The sequence below is a fragment of the Pyrgilauda ruficollis genome, unplaced genomic scaffold (genome assembly GCF_017590135.1).
Source record: "Pyrgilauda ruficollis isolate IOZ18807 unplaced genomic scaffold, ASM1759013v1 scaffold2, whole genome shotgun sequence".
Taxonomy (NCBI): domain Eukaryota; kingdom Metazoa; phylum Chordata; class Aves; order Passeriformes; family Passeridae; genus Pyrgilauda; species Pyrgilauda ruficollis.
Window position 1 is genome coordinate 13,323,954 of NW_024519206.1, and position 17,435 is coordinate 13,341,388.

Genomic DNA, 17,435 nt, shown 5'->3' on the forward strand with positions numbered 1-17,435 from the left:
CTAAGACTTGCAGTTCTTGCTCAGCACCAACCCTTCCCCTTAGCTTAAAAAATGGCATCATTTTGCTTTGGACATCTGCCAGATCTTTCCAAAGGAGAGGCTTGAATTTTTTTTTTTTTTTTTATGTTCTCCCCTCTGTGCTTCAGAGAACATTAGTTAGTTTTGAACCTCTGAGCATGTAGACACATGTTTGTCCTTTGGGAGTAATGGAATGCTTGAGCTTGAACCTTGCTTGGATGAAGATCAGTATGTTATCAGAAGAACAAAGCTCTCCTTGATTTCATTACTGGGAAGCAAATGATGGAAAGCATCTTTTTTGTGTGCATAGGTATTGATCTGCCAGAGTACTGGTACCTCCATGTGAGCCCTTGTAGCTTGGGCACAAGGACAAAACAGCTTCTGTAATTCTGCCTTGCATTTGGCCAGGTTTCGTCATCCAGGCTGTGGTTATGCTATGGCATTTAAAGAATTCTGACTCATTTGCTGTTTAAAGGGAAGACTGTACTGGATCATACACATCAGCTGCTGATTTTGGCCCACTGAAAAAAAAAAAAAGAGGATTTTTATGTCTAAACTTTATCATTCAGGGTATAAATCACAGTAGAAAGAAAGTGTACTTGCTTAATGGTGTTGTATTGAATATTGTTTACTATTTACCTGCTGGAAGCTTACAGGAAATACATTTGCAAAACTTTTGATGACTATTGCTTCTTTTCCCTGAGCCTTTGTAATGAAATATATTAAATACTGTTGTGCCCAAACCATAACCTTATTCATAATTAATTGTCCTTACACAAAGTGTTTCAGGGGGATGAGTTAGAGGGTTTGCTCAGAATTGTGGCAATTGGGTGTGTCTTTGAAAATAACAGAAGAGGGTATTTTTTTCCTCACTGACTGATTTTATGATCGAAGATATGATGGATGTGCTTTTAGGCACTAGCTTTACCATCTTCTGAGTCTTTCTGTAAGATAAGTGGGGTAAGAAACAAATTTTATTTGTTATTTTTACAAGGGTGAAGAACAATTCCAGAAAAGTTACTGAGAAAAATTGTGCTTTCTCTTCCCTTGTAATTTATTTATGTTAAAATAACCAGCCTATCTCTGATTACACAGAAGCAAAATCCATTTTTATATAGGAATTACTGTTTCCACTCTATTTGATCTACTTTTAGCATGTAAAGAAATTCCGTGCATTCTAAGACTTAAATACGGTATTCTTTTGCTGTCTGCATCTTTAAAATTTGCAAAGTAGGAAACTGGGGTGTCATCCAGACTGCAGTTGCATCTTCCTTTATGCATTGTGGGTGGCTAAATTCTGTTCTCTCACTCAGTGCCACTGGAGACACTCATACATTTGTTCCATGAGCACCAGTGTGGAATGGTTTTAATTTGACAATGAAAATGCTACAGAGGCATGGGGTTGGCCTCATCAGACATGCTGTTGGCCAAAGTTTCTCTGGGGAAAATGCTGCCAACATTGTAGGTTGCAAAGAGGAATTGTCTCACCTATGCCCAGGCGTCAGGACATTTTGCACAGTCCTGTTGGTTAGTTTGATAAAACTTGTGGAAGACCTAAGTGTATTTTAAATTTTATAGGGTTTCGTACAAGGTATTTTGTAAATGTATAATACTGTAAGAACTCATTATCAACTGTTAAAGTGCCAGGCTGTAGTAAAAAGCTCTTGGAAGAATTATAGACTTTCAATTTAAAATTCCTCCCAAGTAAGGAAACAATACATAAACCATATTCTTCTGAGGGCAAATACTCTATTATAGTATTTTAAATACTACTAGTAATAATTTTATGGCTAATATTGCAGAGAAGAAGGTGTAGTTACATATATCTTTCTAAGACATAAGATTCTTGTCAGGGTAAACATACTTTCATGGAACTGAATTTTAAGAAGGTCAACATTTCTCCAGTGTCCAGATCCAAAGTAGTAAGAGCAGGAGCAGCTGTAGTGGGAGATCAGTTAAACAGTGGGTGATGACAGAAAAGAACACACCTGTGAAGTGTTTGTTCAACTGCACAACATACTTGATGAGAAGGTGGATGCCTCAGTAATAGCTGGCCTTAATCCAAACTATTTTCTTAGAAAAGTTGAAGATTCAGAGACAAACTTCACCTAAAATAATAATTCAATTGGCCTTGAATGTAGTTGATACACTTACCTAAAACTGCCCACCAAAGAATGTGATTAGTAGTGTCACATTTTTCTAACAGGGGAGGTATATAGGTACAGTGCTGCTTCTTATCCTAGGAGTCCCATTTATTCCAAGTTTTACCCAAGAGCTGTGGGAATGATAAATATGCTTTGCAGGTGGGTGGTGTTTTTCCTGTTTTTCATGTTTTAATGTAGAGACGCAAATGCTGCAGCAATACTACAGGACCTGAAAAGCAAGCCAAAGTAAAATCTAATTATTTGCTAAGATTTTATTCTTCTGCAGATCATTATACCTGCTCTGAATGACAGGATAGTTCTCATCTCTTATTTTCCAAGGCTTGAAGGTGTCTTTAGGCCACAGAGTTCACTAAGGTCCCTGTGATATGCATAGCCACTGTGGATTTCCATTCCATTCTGAGAATGCAGTTTCAGTCCTTTCAGTAAGAAATGCTAATATTTTTGTATCCAGAGATGGGCAAATGCAGGACTACATGGGGCAGATGGGTATGATCTCCAAAAGCAAATGAACAGCCAACACAGCTGCAGGACTAGGACCACCTCACATCCTTGAACAGACAAACACTTGTGCCCCTGCTTAGAGGGATGATAAAATGACTCATGTCAAAACTAACAGAGTTACCAAAAGCAATGATTTGGACTTTGCTAAAGGTTAATGAGTTTTCAGGGAATGTGCTGGCTCTTTTGATAAACCAGATAAAGGGGTATCATGTCAATGTATGAGTGAATTTCTGGAACTGGGAATGTGGTGGCAATACTTCAACATAAATGTACTAATTAAATGTAATAATTTAAACACTTCATGGTGGCCATTTTAATGCCATTCTTTGGCATTATTGTAGTTATTATAACTTCTAGTTATTTCTGCCATATGCTGTCAACTTTGCTGAGTCCAGGGATCACTAGCTGGAAGATGGTGGGGGGGGGGAGTTTTAGGATGCAGTAAGTAAATGACTGGAAATGTGTTGCCATGTCGTATACAGTTGTCCTGCATCAGAACTATGCTCAGATATGCCAGCTGATTATCTGGTTTTGATTTTCAGCCAGGAACTAACTGGTCATTAGTTAGAAGCTAAAGAATATCTGTGGAAGACAGGAGGTCTGCTAATGTGATGTGATTTAACTTATGTCATGCGCTTATTCTTAAAAATATGTGAAATCTCTCAGTCAGGCAGAGCTCTGATGGTCCCATTTTAATGCCTTGATGCCTCTGATCTATAGGCTAAAAACATGAAAAGGTGAGAATAACTGTGTTAGATTTTAATTACACTGGCCTTAGTGTTAAAACAGAGAATGGTAACAATCATTTGGGTGTAATTTTTAGGGACCAGATTAAATTTAATGGCAGCTAATAATGACAACAGATTTTTTTTTACAATGAAGGGTGCAAATAATTTTTTATGATTTTTAATTGTCTGTCTTTCTAGTTTTTAGACTCCAATCTTTAATAATCTGCATAAGGAAATTCTTCATTATTGCTGTGGGGAAAAAACCTTTCAGAACACTTAGATTGTGGAGGTTCTTAAATGACATCCAAGGGCAATAGATTCAGTGTGATTCAGCATTAAAAAGGACCTACCTGTCTAAGATTAGGTAGTGTGATTACTCCTCTGCACTCTTAAATCTTGCATATTTCCCAGGAAATGTTTAAAGCATTGGGAACATTTTTATCAGCTTACTTAGATCCCTGTCAGCTTCTTGGATTTGCACTCTGGAAGAGCTTCTTTAATTCTATTTTTTGGGCCCTAAGAAAGACTAGACTCCTAAAGAGACTTTGAAAACTAAAACTGTACAGATACCCGTCCCTTTTTCACTTCTCCTATTCCTATTGAGAACTCTGATTATTCTTCCTCAACTTCCAAATTTAAAATTGTATTTTCAATGCTTTTAATTATATTTAAATCTGTGCAGAATAGAGAGGCAGATTTTTTAATTAATGGGATATTGCTCCAATCTGATGGCCATGGCTGGCTGAACACCACTCACCAGCTGCAGAACATGGTTCGTTATAATTTTGTTATAGAAGTTTAGCTGTGAATTTAAAACATTCAAATCTCTTGTGATCTGTTGGAGTGCATCCCTAATAACTCATGTACTTCAAACTCATATTTTATTTGATACTTGGTAACTCTTCTAAATTATCAGGTTTACCTATTTGCATGATTTTTCACCTGCATTTTAGTAAAACAGACATGCATGAAACAAAAGTAACCAGGGACTGACCAGCTGTCTGTGAGTGGAAAGATACCATTTTGAAATCTGAAGCAAAAGCAGGAGAGAACACAGTTTAGAATGACCCTGATTCACAGAACTGGCTAAATGATCTGCCTTCAGAGCAGTGCCTTCTAATAGCAAGTTTGTGGTAGGCAAAAGGAAAAGATACAAAATAGCTGTCAATTTATATTGTGGTTATTAACAGCTTACTGTTTCAGTCTAATTGCTGTGTGAGAGAGAACTCCACCCCTTTTGTGAGCTTTTTTTGACATTTAAATTACACACTATCGCTGATTTTTAATTTTTTTTCTTAGGAGAGAGCAGCGCAGTGGGAAGCTCCCATCATCTGAATTAATACACCAATTATGAATTGTGTTGGAAGTAAACAGTTTGATCATTTCTGTACCTTATGCTGAAAGCTAAAGTGCCTCATTAAGACAAGAACTGAAGTCTCATTCCATATTTTAGCTGTCCATGTACTTGTGATGAGAAAGTTCAGTGATAAAGCTGGCAACTACTCACTCCTCCATGGGCAACTATTCATTCTGAATGAAGCATTAAACAGAGTTTTTGACATGCTGAAATATTTCAACAGCTCCATTGCTAATTATTTACTGCAAGAGATTTAATTTTGCTTTTCACAGTAGCAGTGACTTTTCAGGAATTAGAGTGGGGGACTTATTTGACAGTACGATTATTTGCATCTTTAAAAATAAGAATATTCTTTCATAGAGTGGTCAGATGTGCCTGTAATGGTAGTTTCCATATGTAATAGGAGTCATCATGATGTCCAAAGTATTTGCCAAATGAGTGCCATCAAACATAGAAAAACGTGCCAATTTAAAGCAGTTTGCAGAATGACTGCAAAGTGACATAGCTGTGTATGTGTATATATTAATTGTTGAGAGGGCAAAATAAATTAAATCAGCCCTTCACCAGGACAAGATTAGCCAGTAGGGGATCAGATAAGAAGAAAATTAACTTCTGTAATTGGTATTTTTCTAATCACAGAGTAATGGATCTATGATTTATGTGTCAGAAAAGAACTGGTGCCCCGTAAAGAAGCCCCCTTATTACTCTTTCACTTTAGTCTCCATCCACCAGTGTATGCCAAGAACCACCCACCTGGAGAACTGCTTGGTAGAAAAGGACCTGGGGGTTCTGGTGGACCCCAAGTTCAAAATGAGCTGGCAATGTATCCTTCCCTTGAAGGTGGCTGGTGGGATCCTGGGCTGCACTTAGGAGCAGCACTGCCAGCAGAACAAAGGAGGGGTGATTCTCCCCCTCTGCTCGTGCTGCTGAGGCCACAACTGGATTACTGCGTCCAGTGCTGGTTTCTCCAGTGTAAGAGAACTATGAAACTGCCAGAGAAATTCTTAAAAAAGGCTGCAAAGGAATTGCAAGGCTGGAGGGTCTCTCCTCTCAGGAAAGGCTCAGCGAGCTGGGACTGTGCGACCCAGAGAAGAGAAGGTTCAGGGGAATCTTATCAAAGTGTATAAATATCTGAAGAGAGGGTGCAAAGAGAACAAAGCCAGCTCTTTTCAGTGGTGCCCAGTGACACTACCAGTGGTGATGGGCACAAAAATGAAACACAGGAGGCTCTGTCACAACATCAGGAAACACCTCTGCACTGTAAGGGTTACCAAACACTGGCACAGGTTGCCAGTGGGGTTGTGCTTCTCCATCCTTGGAGATACTCAGGAGCTGTCTGGACATGGTTGTAGGTGGTCATGCTTGAGAAAGGGGTTTGGATCACATCCCCTCCAACCCCAATCATTCTGTGGCTCTGTGATGGCCATCCACGTTATTGTAAATTGAATAATAAAATTCTGTCTGTAGCAAGAAAAATATTAAAAAGCCACGTCCAGAAAGAGTGCAAACACTGTTTATCTTAAACAGAAGCTCTTACTCTGCTGTCTTCTATTCTATATATAATTACATATATAAAAATAAGAAAAATGTATTTAATAATATATGCTAACTTAATGTTTTGGAAACAAAGCAATAAATATGAAAGTGTACGTGGTAAACCTGTGAAAAAGCTCTTTAAAGGAAATATACAAAGGGCATTAAAACACTCGTAATTATTAGTCTTGGTCCTAAAATAACAATAGAAGATTAAAAAAATTAGTAACTAGACTTGTTCATCCGGTGAATCATTTATCTCCACTCTGCCAGTAAACCAGTGGCTTCCAGATTGGCTTTTCCTCACACACAAGTGTCTTTCCTTGCACATGCAGGTCATAGTCTTAAAATTAGTTGTTACTGGAAAGGAAGTCCAAAATTCAAACAATGGTGGCAGAGAATCCAGGCTGATGCAGTTCTTCCAAGCTGAACTACAAAATATTTTTTTATAATACTTTAGTAAGGACAAAGGCAAAAAAAGAAAATCTTCACTCTTTTTTCATAAAGACTATAAGAAATCAGCAAATAATGACAGTTCCCCTTGGGTAGCTGTCCTGCTGTTAGTCTGCTTAACTCTTTACTGTCATGGGAATCACTGATACTTTTTAGCATATCTAGAACTGGGCATGAATAGACCTACAGTATGGATATTTTTTGCTGTTTTCCTTATGCTTAGAAATGCCACTTATAAGTCATAAATATTTGATTCATGTGGTGTAATTTGTGGGCTTTCCTGTAAAACTGAGTTTGTCCTTTTCAGTGCATTACCAGTCATGAGAGTCAGAAGAATCACTTTGAACTTAGTTTCCTATTAGATCTGCTTTAGCCAAATCAACCCCAGTGCTGGTAGCACAGACCCACAGGTGTTGGCATGACATCATCATTTTCACAAAGCACCAGGAAGTAGTAAAAAGCAATTCTGTCATTCCTGTGTCTTTCACAACTACGTCCAGAAAGGTGTCACTTTGGCACAGGGCCAGGCCCAGAGAAGAGCAAGGGTTGAAGTCCATGGATGACTTTATTTACTATATACTTAATGTAAGACCATTTCACAGAAATTGCTTAAGAATGGCTCTGAGTCATGTATTAACCCTTTACTGCCCACTGTTGGCAGTAATACCGTGTTCTGTCTTCCTATTTCTCTAAATAAAGTCTTGTGTAGCTTTACTTTTTTATCTGTCTGCTTAAAGCTTTGCCAACTTGTCAGTCCTCCCTTTACTGTAGTCTTTCTACACTTACTCAGCTTTAAATGTTCCTTAATCTTTAGGAAAGTATTTTTTCCTAAGATCTTTTTAATCTTCTCTGTTCTGTGAAGAGTAAAGCAAATAAACTAAGAAATAACCTTTTTTTTTTTTTTTTCTTAGTACCATTTTCCAGTTCCAAGTATCGTTTTTGGTTTGACAATTTTCTCCAATACCTATTTTGTCAATTTTGCATTATGAGAAACCTTCTCATAGCTGTAATATTCCTCAGCATTTTGCATTCCTTCTGCCCTTCTGTTTAACATACAACTGACTTCTAGTACTTTTTAAGGTTTAATAAATATTCACTTTCTTAGCTGGTATGTTTCAAACATTTTAGTTAACAGTATTGCCTGTAATATTATTTGTGGAAGTCTCTCATGCTTTTTTTGCCAGTCCTAGTCTTTGCAGTAAATACTCCAAGGTTTTCTGGTTTTGCCAAGGTCATTTATGATACAGTTTTGAGAAGACTTAAAAGAGTTTTAAAAATACCTTAACTGGACATTGTGTAATTCTTTTACAGGGAGTATTTCTTATGTTGACATTCATAAAAGTATGTCACAGATGAAATTGGGATATTTTGTTGGGTTTTTCAGAGCTGTTACTCATCTTGTCTCCTTTGACAACTTCTTTCAACCTTAGCTGGCACATTTTCTGAATCTAGACAAGAAGGCACTGTAGAAAATATGAACCTTTCAAGAAAAGAGCAATAGAAAAGACCCTGTCTAGTCACCTGAGAGTATCTCAGTGAACCCTTTTCCCCACGCTGCCAGTCACAGTTTTGATAGTCATTATGATCAAAGTTCATATGAGGGATATCATTTCATGAGATGTCAATGCAGGATGTTTGTCATTTGTGCAAGTCTGATTGATTGATTGATTGATTGACTGATTGATTGAGTTTTGCTAAGTGGCTCAAAACTGAGGTCTGTTGCCCTTGCTGAAACCATTACCATGTGCAGAACTGAAAGCACAAGCTGTGTGTAGAGGTGTCCCGTAGTAACTGAGCCAACCACCCAAACTTGTATTGTTAATTTCTGTGAGCCTGAAGTGCTGTTTGAAGTCTAGCGGTGGAGAGTGGAACAAAATTTAATGAGTAAAGCTGCTGTGTAATACAGAGGAATAACAAAATACAGAAGAACAAAAATTTCAAAAAGGGCAAATAGTACTTATCAAATCTGCTTGGGCAGGATTTGGGTCTTTTGACCTCTGGCTTAAGAACGGTTGAAGTTCAGTCTAATCTAGTCAACCAGGATGGCAGTCCTAAGACTTTACCAATACAATGATAAGAGTTGTTTAAACAGGGGTTCAGCAGCTTCCTGCCACAAAGGAAGAACGATGTTTCTATCTGGGTTCCATTAGACCTCTCCCTGATCCTCAACCATGACCCTTGTCTCCAAGTTGTATTTAAACTAATTATTCTTTATTTCCCTACAAACAAGTGCCATCAAATAGATTGACAATAAACTGTATTAGTACTATCACTATAGCATTTAGTTCCCTGTGATTTAGGGACATGCTTTCAGCTGAAGGGATCACAGAGGATGTGGCAGTACCTCACCAGTAATGGTGAACGTGGAGCTGGTGACACGTGGGTTTCCTCTGTGTGTGCTGTCTTTTAGAATTATTTTAGCTATTGAGGCTGACAGATTCATAACTGTGACAAATCAAATGCAATCATTGGGAGTTTTGTATTATGATTTATCTCCTGGATGATTCTCCATTTTGGCCACAGTGTTTCCTCACTTTCAGTCTGTCTCCAGCTAACGAAGCGCTTTATGGCCACTTGTACATCAGCTTGCACTGTTGAATTAAAAAAATTAAAAAATTTTTTAAATTTAAAAATTTAAAAAATTAATTTTTAATTAATTTGGAAGACTAAAGCAACAACTGATATTGATTTTTCATTGTTTCTCCCACTATTACTTCCTTATCTGAAGTCACAAGTATCGATAATAAGATATTTGCATTATCTCAGTGTTTCTTCTATTGAAAAAATATGGTACGTGAAAAAAGAGATTCAGAAATTCTCTTGCAGTAGCACAGAAGTATTGACAGAAGAATTTAATACACAATATTATGGTGTTGTGGTAAACTATATGTGAAGCAATAGATGTATGGGGGGAAAAATAGAGTGACATAATACTATTACAATTTGAGAAGAGAAAAAATTATTTCTTTTATGAATAAATTTCATTTGTCTCATGAATAGCCTCATACAATTTAAAATAAATCTTCTGTATAACGAACTTGGAAGCTAATTACTCTTGGATTGCCACAGCACAGTATAACTCTGTTAGTCTGGGAGTATTTTGAACTTTGCTAAAGTTGAGAGGTGGATTCAGTTGAAACTGAAACTGAATGGGTTTCCCAACCAATATGTCTATAAATTGTTGCATAAATGGGTGCTATTCCAGGCAGTAACTGTGATTGTTGCTAGATTTATCCTCTTCTAAAACAATAGAGTTAAAAGTGGCAGATGGTAGTTAGTGATTAAAATTCCTAGTAAACAGACTTTTGCAGGGATATATTTAAAGTAGCTGCGTATGTGTAAATAAACAAGGAGCATGAGCTATGCAACTATAATTGAATTGTATTAGCATTACTTAAGTAGAAGTTTAGTAAATAACAAATACCTTAATTAACCTGCACAGTTTTGGCAAGTTAATGACATACCCATGGTAAATGACTTTAAAGTTTTTGGCAGCATGACAGTTCAGAGCCAAACTAGTCCCCAGTACCTCATCCTTTGTCACTGGTGCTGCTCCTTCTGCTCCACCTTGGCTCCTGCTGGGATTTCTGTGGGTTACAGCATTTGGCTTTCTTGCAGAGAGCTGGAAACCTCCCTGTGGAGAGGTCACTAAGAAAAAACACCAACTCTTTGTGCCCCTTTAGTCAATAATGTTAGAATAATGTAACCTGTTTGTAATGGCAGGTTTTGCAGTCTTTCCATTTTCTATCTTTTTCACATTGTTGATTCAGCTTCTGGAAAATATGCCAATTATATATGGATTCAAGAAGTGTAGTTGGCTTTCATTGAAACTGTCAGGTCTGTGCATCTGAGTCCAACCTGAGCTGTGCATCTTTTTAGCCCCAGTGTGTGTTATTCATTGATGCTCATTTTCAAATCTAACTAGTGGGGTTAGAAAGCCCACATTGAAAACCAGTAATGATTTATCTGTTTATCATGCCAGGTAAAGCAAATAAATAATGTAGTTACCAGCCCAGTTAATTATTTTTAAAATACTGGTGATTAGTGCAAATCGGTAAAAAATTAATTTCTTTTACAGTTGAATAATTTGGGAAAGCACATTGGATCCACAAGTGGTTGAAATTTGTATTCTTCTCTCACATAGCAAACTGTACTGTAAATAGGCTATCATCTCTCTTGGGAAAGAAATGTGAATTTTGCTGACAAGGAGAGGTCTCTCAGCAGAAAAATGCATGCTGACAGTTTGACCCAGTGGCCAAATGACTGACTTCTTTCTCCCTTTTTGTTTCTATTTTAGATGCTGAAGAATACCAGCCTCCAATATGGAAATCATACTGTGAGTATACAAGCAATTTGAATAATCTTAGTGCCTTACCAAGGTGTCAGTCACTGTTAGGTATTTTCTCCTTTTTTTTGTTTGAAAGAAAGACATAAATTTACTAGATGCTTGTACAAATTACTGTATAGGACAGCAGCAAAACCTGAACTTTTATGGATTTCCATGGAACAAGGGCAGCAGGATTATGTGTGCCAGATTCCCTCCATTGCCTTAAAAGTGTGCAGCTCCTGGGTTTCATGGTTTCTCTGCTGAGATTTTCAGGAAGGATTTCAGAGGTAGAGGTTAATGCTTTGTATGTTTACTAAAGGTCAGGCTTGAGAATGCTTGTCTTTTTATACGGGTCACCAAATCACTTTAAGATAATAATATTTTTGATCCTTAGCAATAGAAGCTGATTTTTGAAGTGGTGGTTTAGAAGTTGGAGACAGCATTATCAGCTCTTTGAACCTTCCTGTCTGCCTTTAGAAAAATCATTTACATAGAGTGCAGTGCAGAAGTGCATATTTTATGCTCTTTTGCTTTGTTCCAAATGTATTTTCTAATAGAGCCGCACAGATCTAAGACAAAATATTGGCTTTTAAATCCCTTATTAAGGATAGCCTCTAAATTTGATCTTTTTATTTTAAACCCTTCCTGGAACTTTAATAATAGTATAGCTTCGGGTATAGAGAGTTGTTTTATTCTTTTTGTTTTCAGAAACAGAGCTATGCTAAGCAAAAATTCTCTCTTTTATTGTGGCAAATTCAGTACAGTGCCATTACCAAAATGCTGCTACAAAAACACAATGATCACAGTAGCTACATGCATGTACATGTGTAATTTTAAAGACTAGAATAAATTTGTTGACTTCACTTATATGCACATTAAACTGTCTTGCTGACTTCAAAGACATCACCTCTGTGTTACCTGAGAATGACATTCTGCCCCAGAATGGACTGGAATTTTTTCAACCAAAATTTGAATATGCCATTAAATTACAGAACTTGCTTCTCAGAACACTGTTTTCTAGATGCTTTGTTGTTATTGTTGTTGTTATAATGTTTTGAACATGTAAGAGAAACCTCCTAAAAAGTCAGCAAGAGTGCTGGACCATTCCAGCATTCTTTGCTGAGTACTTGAAAGGAAGCAGACAGTTGAGTGGTTTTTTTTAAAAAGAGCCTTCTCAAAATCAATGAAAAAGCTGCCAATGACTCTGAGAAGACCAGCATTTCAAAGGACAGATACTTCCTTTTCAGCAGTAAGTTTTCATTAAAAAGTCAGGAAATAAGAACCTACCTTTACTTACCTGCTCTTTGTTGCCCCAGCTGTGCAGCAGACACATCACTGCATGCAGTGAAAAAGTTTGGTTACTTTTTTATCTGATAGCTTTAATGTAGTCCAAGGAAACACTTTTTTAAATGGAAAAAAATAAACCCAACTGAACCAGAATGGATGAATAGTCTATGAATATATAATTTCCTATTCTACTATATGTAGGATGCCAATATTGTGATAATGACAAAATCATGGCCTCAGTGTCTAAACTCCATGCATGAATGACCTTGGGAAAAGTTGCACAGCTCCAAAAGGCAGAAAATAGCTTAAGCTTAGAAAGATTTACTCCTGAGACTGCTTAGCTACAGATACATATTTTTCTTTGCAATGGTAGGTGATGTATGCTTCTTCACTCATCAAGAAGAATTCTGATCTGGTAAATTAATTATAGAGATTATGTCCAGCAATAGTGTTTGTCTATGATTCAATCTGCTGTCCTATCTCTTGACAGGTTTTACTTATATACATATATATTTCATGCTTAGCACTTTGAGTTTACTGCCTATTTAACAATTATTTTCAATGTATTTTCCCTAGTAATTTTTAAAGTTTGCTAACATACTAGTAAGATACTTTGCATACAGTTTTGATTTTTTATTTTAAGTCCTGGATAAATTCAGGAGACTGTGTTGCCTTTTACTGACATCAAGATCAAGGCTTCAATCCTTCTAACTTCTAAACAAAGGCAGATTTTCATGTTTATGCCAACAAAGTGTTCAAATAAACAGCGTTGCACGTGTCCATGGACAAATACTAGTCAAAGTGCAACAGTTTTCAGATCTCAAGCCTTACTGTTTTGGCATAATGTAAAAATTTGATTCAGCTATATTTGGAAAACATGAACACTAGTAATGCAGAAGATCCTCACTTGCTTATGAGGAATTGTTAGAATTTCAGATAGATTTCACAGGTCACGAAGTTTTTCAGAATTTTTCTGATAGCCCTGGGACACAGACAATAAAAGCAATGGCAAGAATAATTTTATATTAACAGCAAGGATCCTGGGAAAAAGTTTGGAAAGTTTCTAGCAGCCAGCAGTCTCTAGGCAGTGGGTTTGATTGCATTTTTACCTGAGAAACAGATCAACAAATAACAGATTTCTTACATCGTTCCAATAACAGATTTCTTTTTGTAGTCTGCCATATGTTGGAAGTATTATAGAAAATGGTATTTTGCCATTTTGCCATCACTGAGGTAGTAAATAAAGGAAGATAAGAATCACAGAATGTGGGCTGAATGTGGGGGCGAGCTGATCCGGCTTCCCACTCGGAGCATGACTATTGTTGTCTCTAGAGCAGAGCAGCCATGGCTTTACATAGCCGAGTCCTGAAAAGCTGCAAGGGTAGAGCCTCTGCCACCTTTGTGGGTAACCTGCTGCAGTACTGCACTGTCCTCCTAGGGGACAAACTGCTTACCTTATCTGCTTCTCAGGAGAAGTAGGCAATTCTTTTTACTGAAGGAGCATAGTTATTGCTGATTGCCAGCCTCAGCATGTATGTGCTTGAATTTTGAAGAGATGTAAAACCACTTTTTTCTTCCTTTTACCCCTGTTGAGATTGGCATGTGCTGAGTCAGTCATGTGTCAATGCCACTTCAATGTTTGTTTGCATTATTCAAGATGAGTGTGTTGGTGGGAAGCAAAGTGGCAAGGCACAGAGCATCAGCTGATGCCATGCTTCAGCTCCTCACGAAGTTTCCCTGCCTTCTGTCCTTCATCAAATAATAGGCGCAGTGTCCGAGACTCATTTTTGTTAGAAATTAAGTCTTTGTTTCAGCCAAGCACTTAGGTTCCTAATTAAGCATGTGAGTAATCCTGCAGAAATAGGACAGCTCATATTGTTCAAGCTCAGCACATGGATAAAAAATGCCTGACTGAGATGAGGCTGAGGAGGTAAAACTGAGGAACTCTGAAACATTCTGAGACAGAAGGTGGTATGTTTCCTTGCTGCTTTATAAAAGCCATGATAGGATTTTTTCCTCTCCACTGGAGCATCCCTGAACACTCATCCTAGGTGAGTTAAAGGAGAAACCTTGAGGTCCTGACACACTGCAGAATGAAAAAAAAAAAAAAAAAGTATGAAGAAATGGATGATAGCCCTTCTTCCCTGGCAGAAAAGGAGTAAGTGCTGATTTTTGCATGTGACCCCTTTTTTTCTTAGGCAGATTGGATTTTGGAATTAGACAGTTCTTCCTAAAACATACTGTAGAATTTCCCTATTTCATCCCCTGAGACAAGACTCGTGCTCTAACAGGAACAAAAGAGAGAAAGATATATTCTAACCAGCTACTTTACATCTCAAAGAAATGTTCCTCAAGTAATGCAATAATAAATTTAAGTTTTGTTAACGCTGTAAGTTCCAATGTGACTATGATACTATGAATGCTGGCACACTGTCTGAGTATGAACCTGATAAAGGTGTTCAAGGGTCAAATAGAAGCTACTGCATTTTTCTGTTGCAGTGCTGAATTTTTGCCTAATATTTAATGTGTATTATTACTGTGCATTTCATTTGCATCTGATGCTGAACAAAAAAACACTTCCATTCTGATGCAGTTTTCTGAGAGCAGTAATAATACATTTTCTTTTTGCATGCAATTGACTTTTTATAAGGTTAATTTTCTCAGGGCTAAAATAATAATGCATCATTATGTTTGAGTGTCATCTTTTCTATGATCACAGTGGGTTTGTCTGTAACCTGCCTGTCAGTTCTAAATGCTGGAATTGACTGGGTCAGATGTCAATCACTGCTTGCCACTGCATTAGATAAGTGTGTTTTTCTGTTATTTCGCTTAACCATGGTCTTATACATTGAATTCTGGTTTAAGATTTTCAGAGATGACAAAATGAGGCAGAAAGGTAAGGATTGTTTGCCATTTGAGCAAGTAGGAGAGGGATGTGTGCCTTCTGAATCTCTGACCATCCCCTGGACTGTGCTGGGGTCTCAGCAATGTCAGCCTCAGTGAGAGTGCCCAGCGCTTTGGAAAAAGTGTATAATGAGATCAGGCAGAGCTGCAGGATGTTCAGCACTTCTGAAAATGAGGTCACTTAATGAGGTGTCTGTGCTCATTGGAACTTAGCTGTAGGGCACATTTTTCTCAAGTCACCTTAGCCATAATACTGCACTGTATTCATAGCCCATTAGCAGGCTTTCTCACAGCGACCATTTGAAGCAGAAACAGCAGAGACCTTTCTAAAGGAAAACGCAGCTTTTGGTAGGGTCACACTGGCTTTGCTCCTTAACGCCTTAGTCTGGGAGACACTGCCTTCCTTGTTTTCCACTTAACTGAACTTTCACTGTTGTTTTACCTTTCCCACCCCTGCCATGCTGTGTGTCCTTACTGGGAATCCTTGGCAGCTGTGTGTCCGTCTGTCTGGTCCTTCGCCGTTGTTTGTCTCCCACTGAGCTGCTCGATGTCCCTTTCCACAGTGCCACTGGTGGTTTTCAGTCCTGCCTCTGCTCCCAGTCTCTCTTCTCTCCCTCCATCTAATGGTTCTGTATCTCCCTCCAGTTGTTCCACTGGTTTGTTTTTCTGTCAGTTTAATGACTATCAATTTAAAGCTAATATAGCCAAGTCTGAATTTTTTGTCCTTCAGAGGAAACCATTTCCCATTTCCAGCATTTTCAGTCTTGATCATGCTTGGGCCATTTTCTCATCCAGTACATTTAGCATATAATTTGTAATTATTTATTTCTATAGTTATAATCTATGTTTTCTTCTCATGTATTTCTAAATCAGATATGTTTTTCAGTTCAGATTATTGCACAGATTAATTACCCACCTCTCTCTGAGAATGACAGCAAGATTTTCCACTCTATTCAGAATACAGTTGTTAAGATGATTTGTCTTCCTTGCACTCATCATGAATCCTTGCACTGATTTATCATACTACATCCTATAAACATCCAGTTTTTTGTGTTTGCTTTCAGGTCTGTATCTGTCCTTTCCTGTTAATCATTCCTTCCTTTGTTTTGTGAAATGCTGACTCTTCTCCCCACCATTGCTTATTTGGTGTTGTCACCCTCAGAGATCACCCTCTTGGTGATGTTAAGAGAGCTCTTTGCTTTTTTCATTTCTCAAAAATGTAGCACACCACAAGATAGGCTTCCTGTGTGTTCTCCAGACCTACTTGTTTTGCATCACTCCTATCAAAGCTGTCTTAGAAACTCCACGAGCTTAATTTGCTATGTCAATCTATGTTTAAAAGATTTGATTATTGAAACATGGGATTTTTATGAAGTATGATTTTTCAGTTAAAATTCAAATTAATTAATTGGGGAAATAGATAATTTACTTTAAATGAGAAGCAGTCATATTCTTGTCATATTTTGAATCCTTAGAGCTCCTTCTCTCCACTGGAAATGGGGGTAAGGAAAAAATTGTTATTTTCCTCTTGGATGTGTTTAGTATTAAGCATCATTAACTTGTTCAATCAGTGGTTATGCTCATTTCAGGCATTCAGAAGTTAATTCTATAATCATGATATTGGGCTCCAGAATAATCAGACATTTAAAAAAACAATCTCTGGTTGTTGAACAAAATTTTCATGCATTGTTTGACACTTTATTCAGATACACAAGTCGTTTGATCACAAAAGAGTAAAGTCTTTGAATCTTAGTCACATAATTACAAGAGGTAAGAAAGAACATACTTATCGTGGAGTTATCAAAATATGATCAATTTATCATAAATCTTGTGCAAAAGTAGCAGGAGATCTGACAGTGCTGAATGATGCAGAGTAAATCCAAAGCCTTAGTAGAAATGTAGAGCTGGATTACATCCAGCAATAAGACTGGTAGGGAATGTAAGAAATTATGAGCTGTCTTTCTGTGCTCTCCCAGGAACCAGGGATGAAGGTTGGATCAGTTAAAGAAGAGGTTATGGGTTTTTGCACTTTGATGTGAGCAGGAAGCAGGAGCCCCCAAATCTTTCACATCCCATTGAGTTTGTGTGACAAACTTGGGTGCAAGCTGGGGATTTCCCCACTTTCCAGATTTCCTTGCTTCTAGACCCAGTTAAGAGAAGGT

General features: G+C 37.5%; 1 protein-coding gene across 1 annotated transcript in view; it reads left to right on the forward strand.

Annotated features, from left to right (window-relative positions):
- Positions 1 to 17,435, forward strand: part of CHN2 (chimerin 2) — a 160,665-nt gene that overhangs the window by 54,936 nt on the left and 88,294 nt on the right. Inside the window, exon 2 of the mRNA XM_041466701.1 lies at positions 11,053 to 11,091. Within this exon, the coding sequence (XP_041322635.1) occupies positions 11,053 to 11,091 (39 nt within the window). The remainder of the gene's footprint in view (positions 1 to 11,052; positions 11,092 to 17,435) is intronic.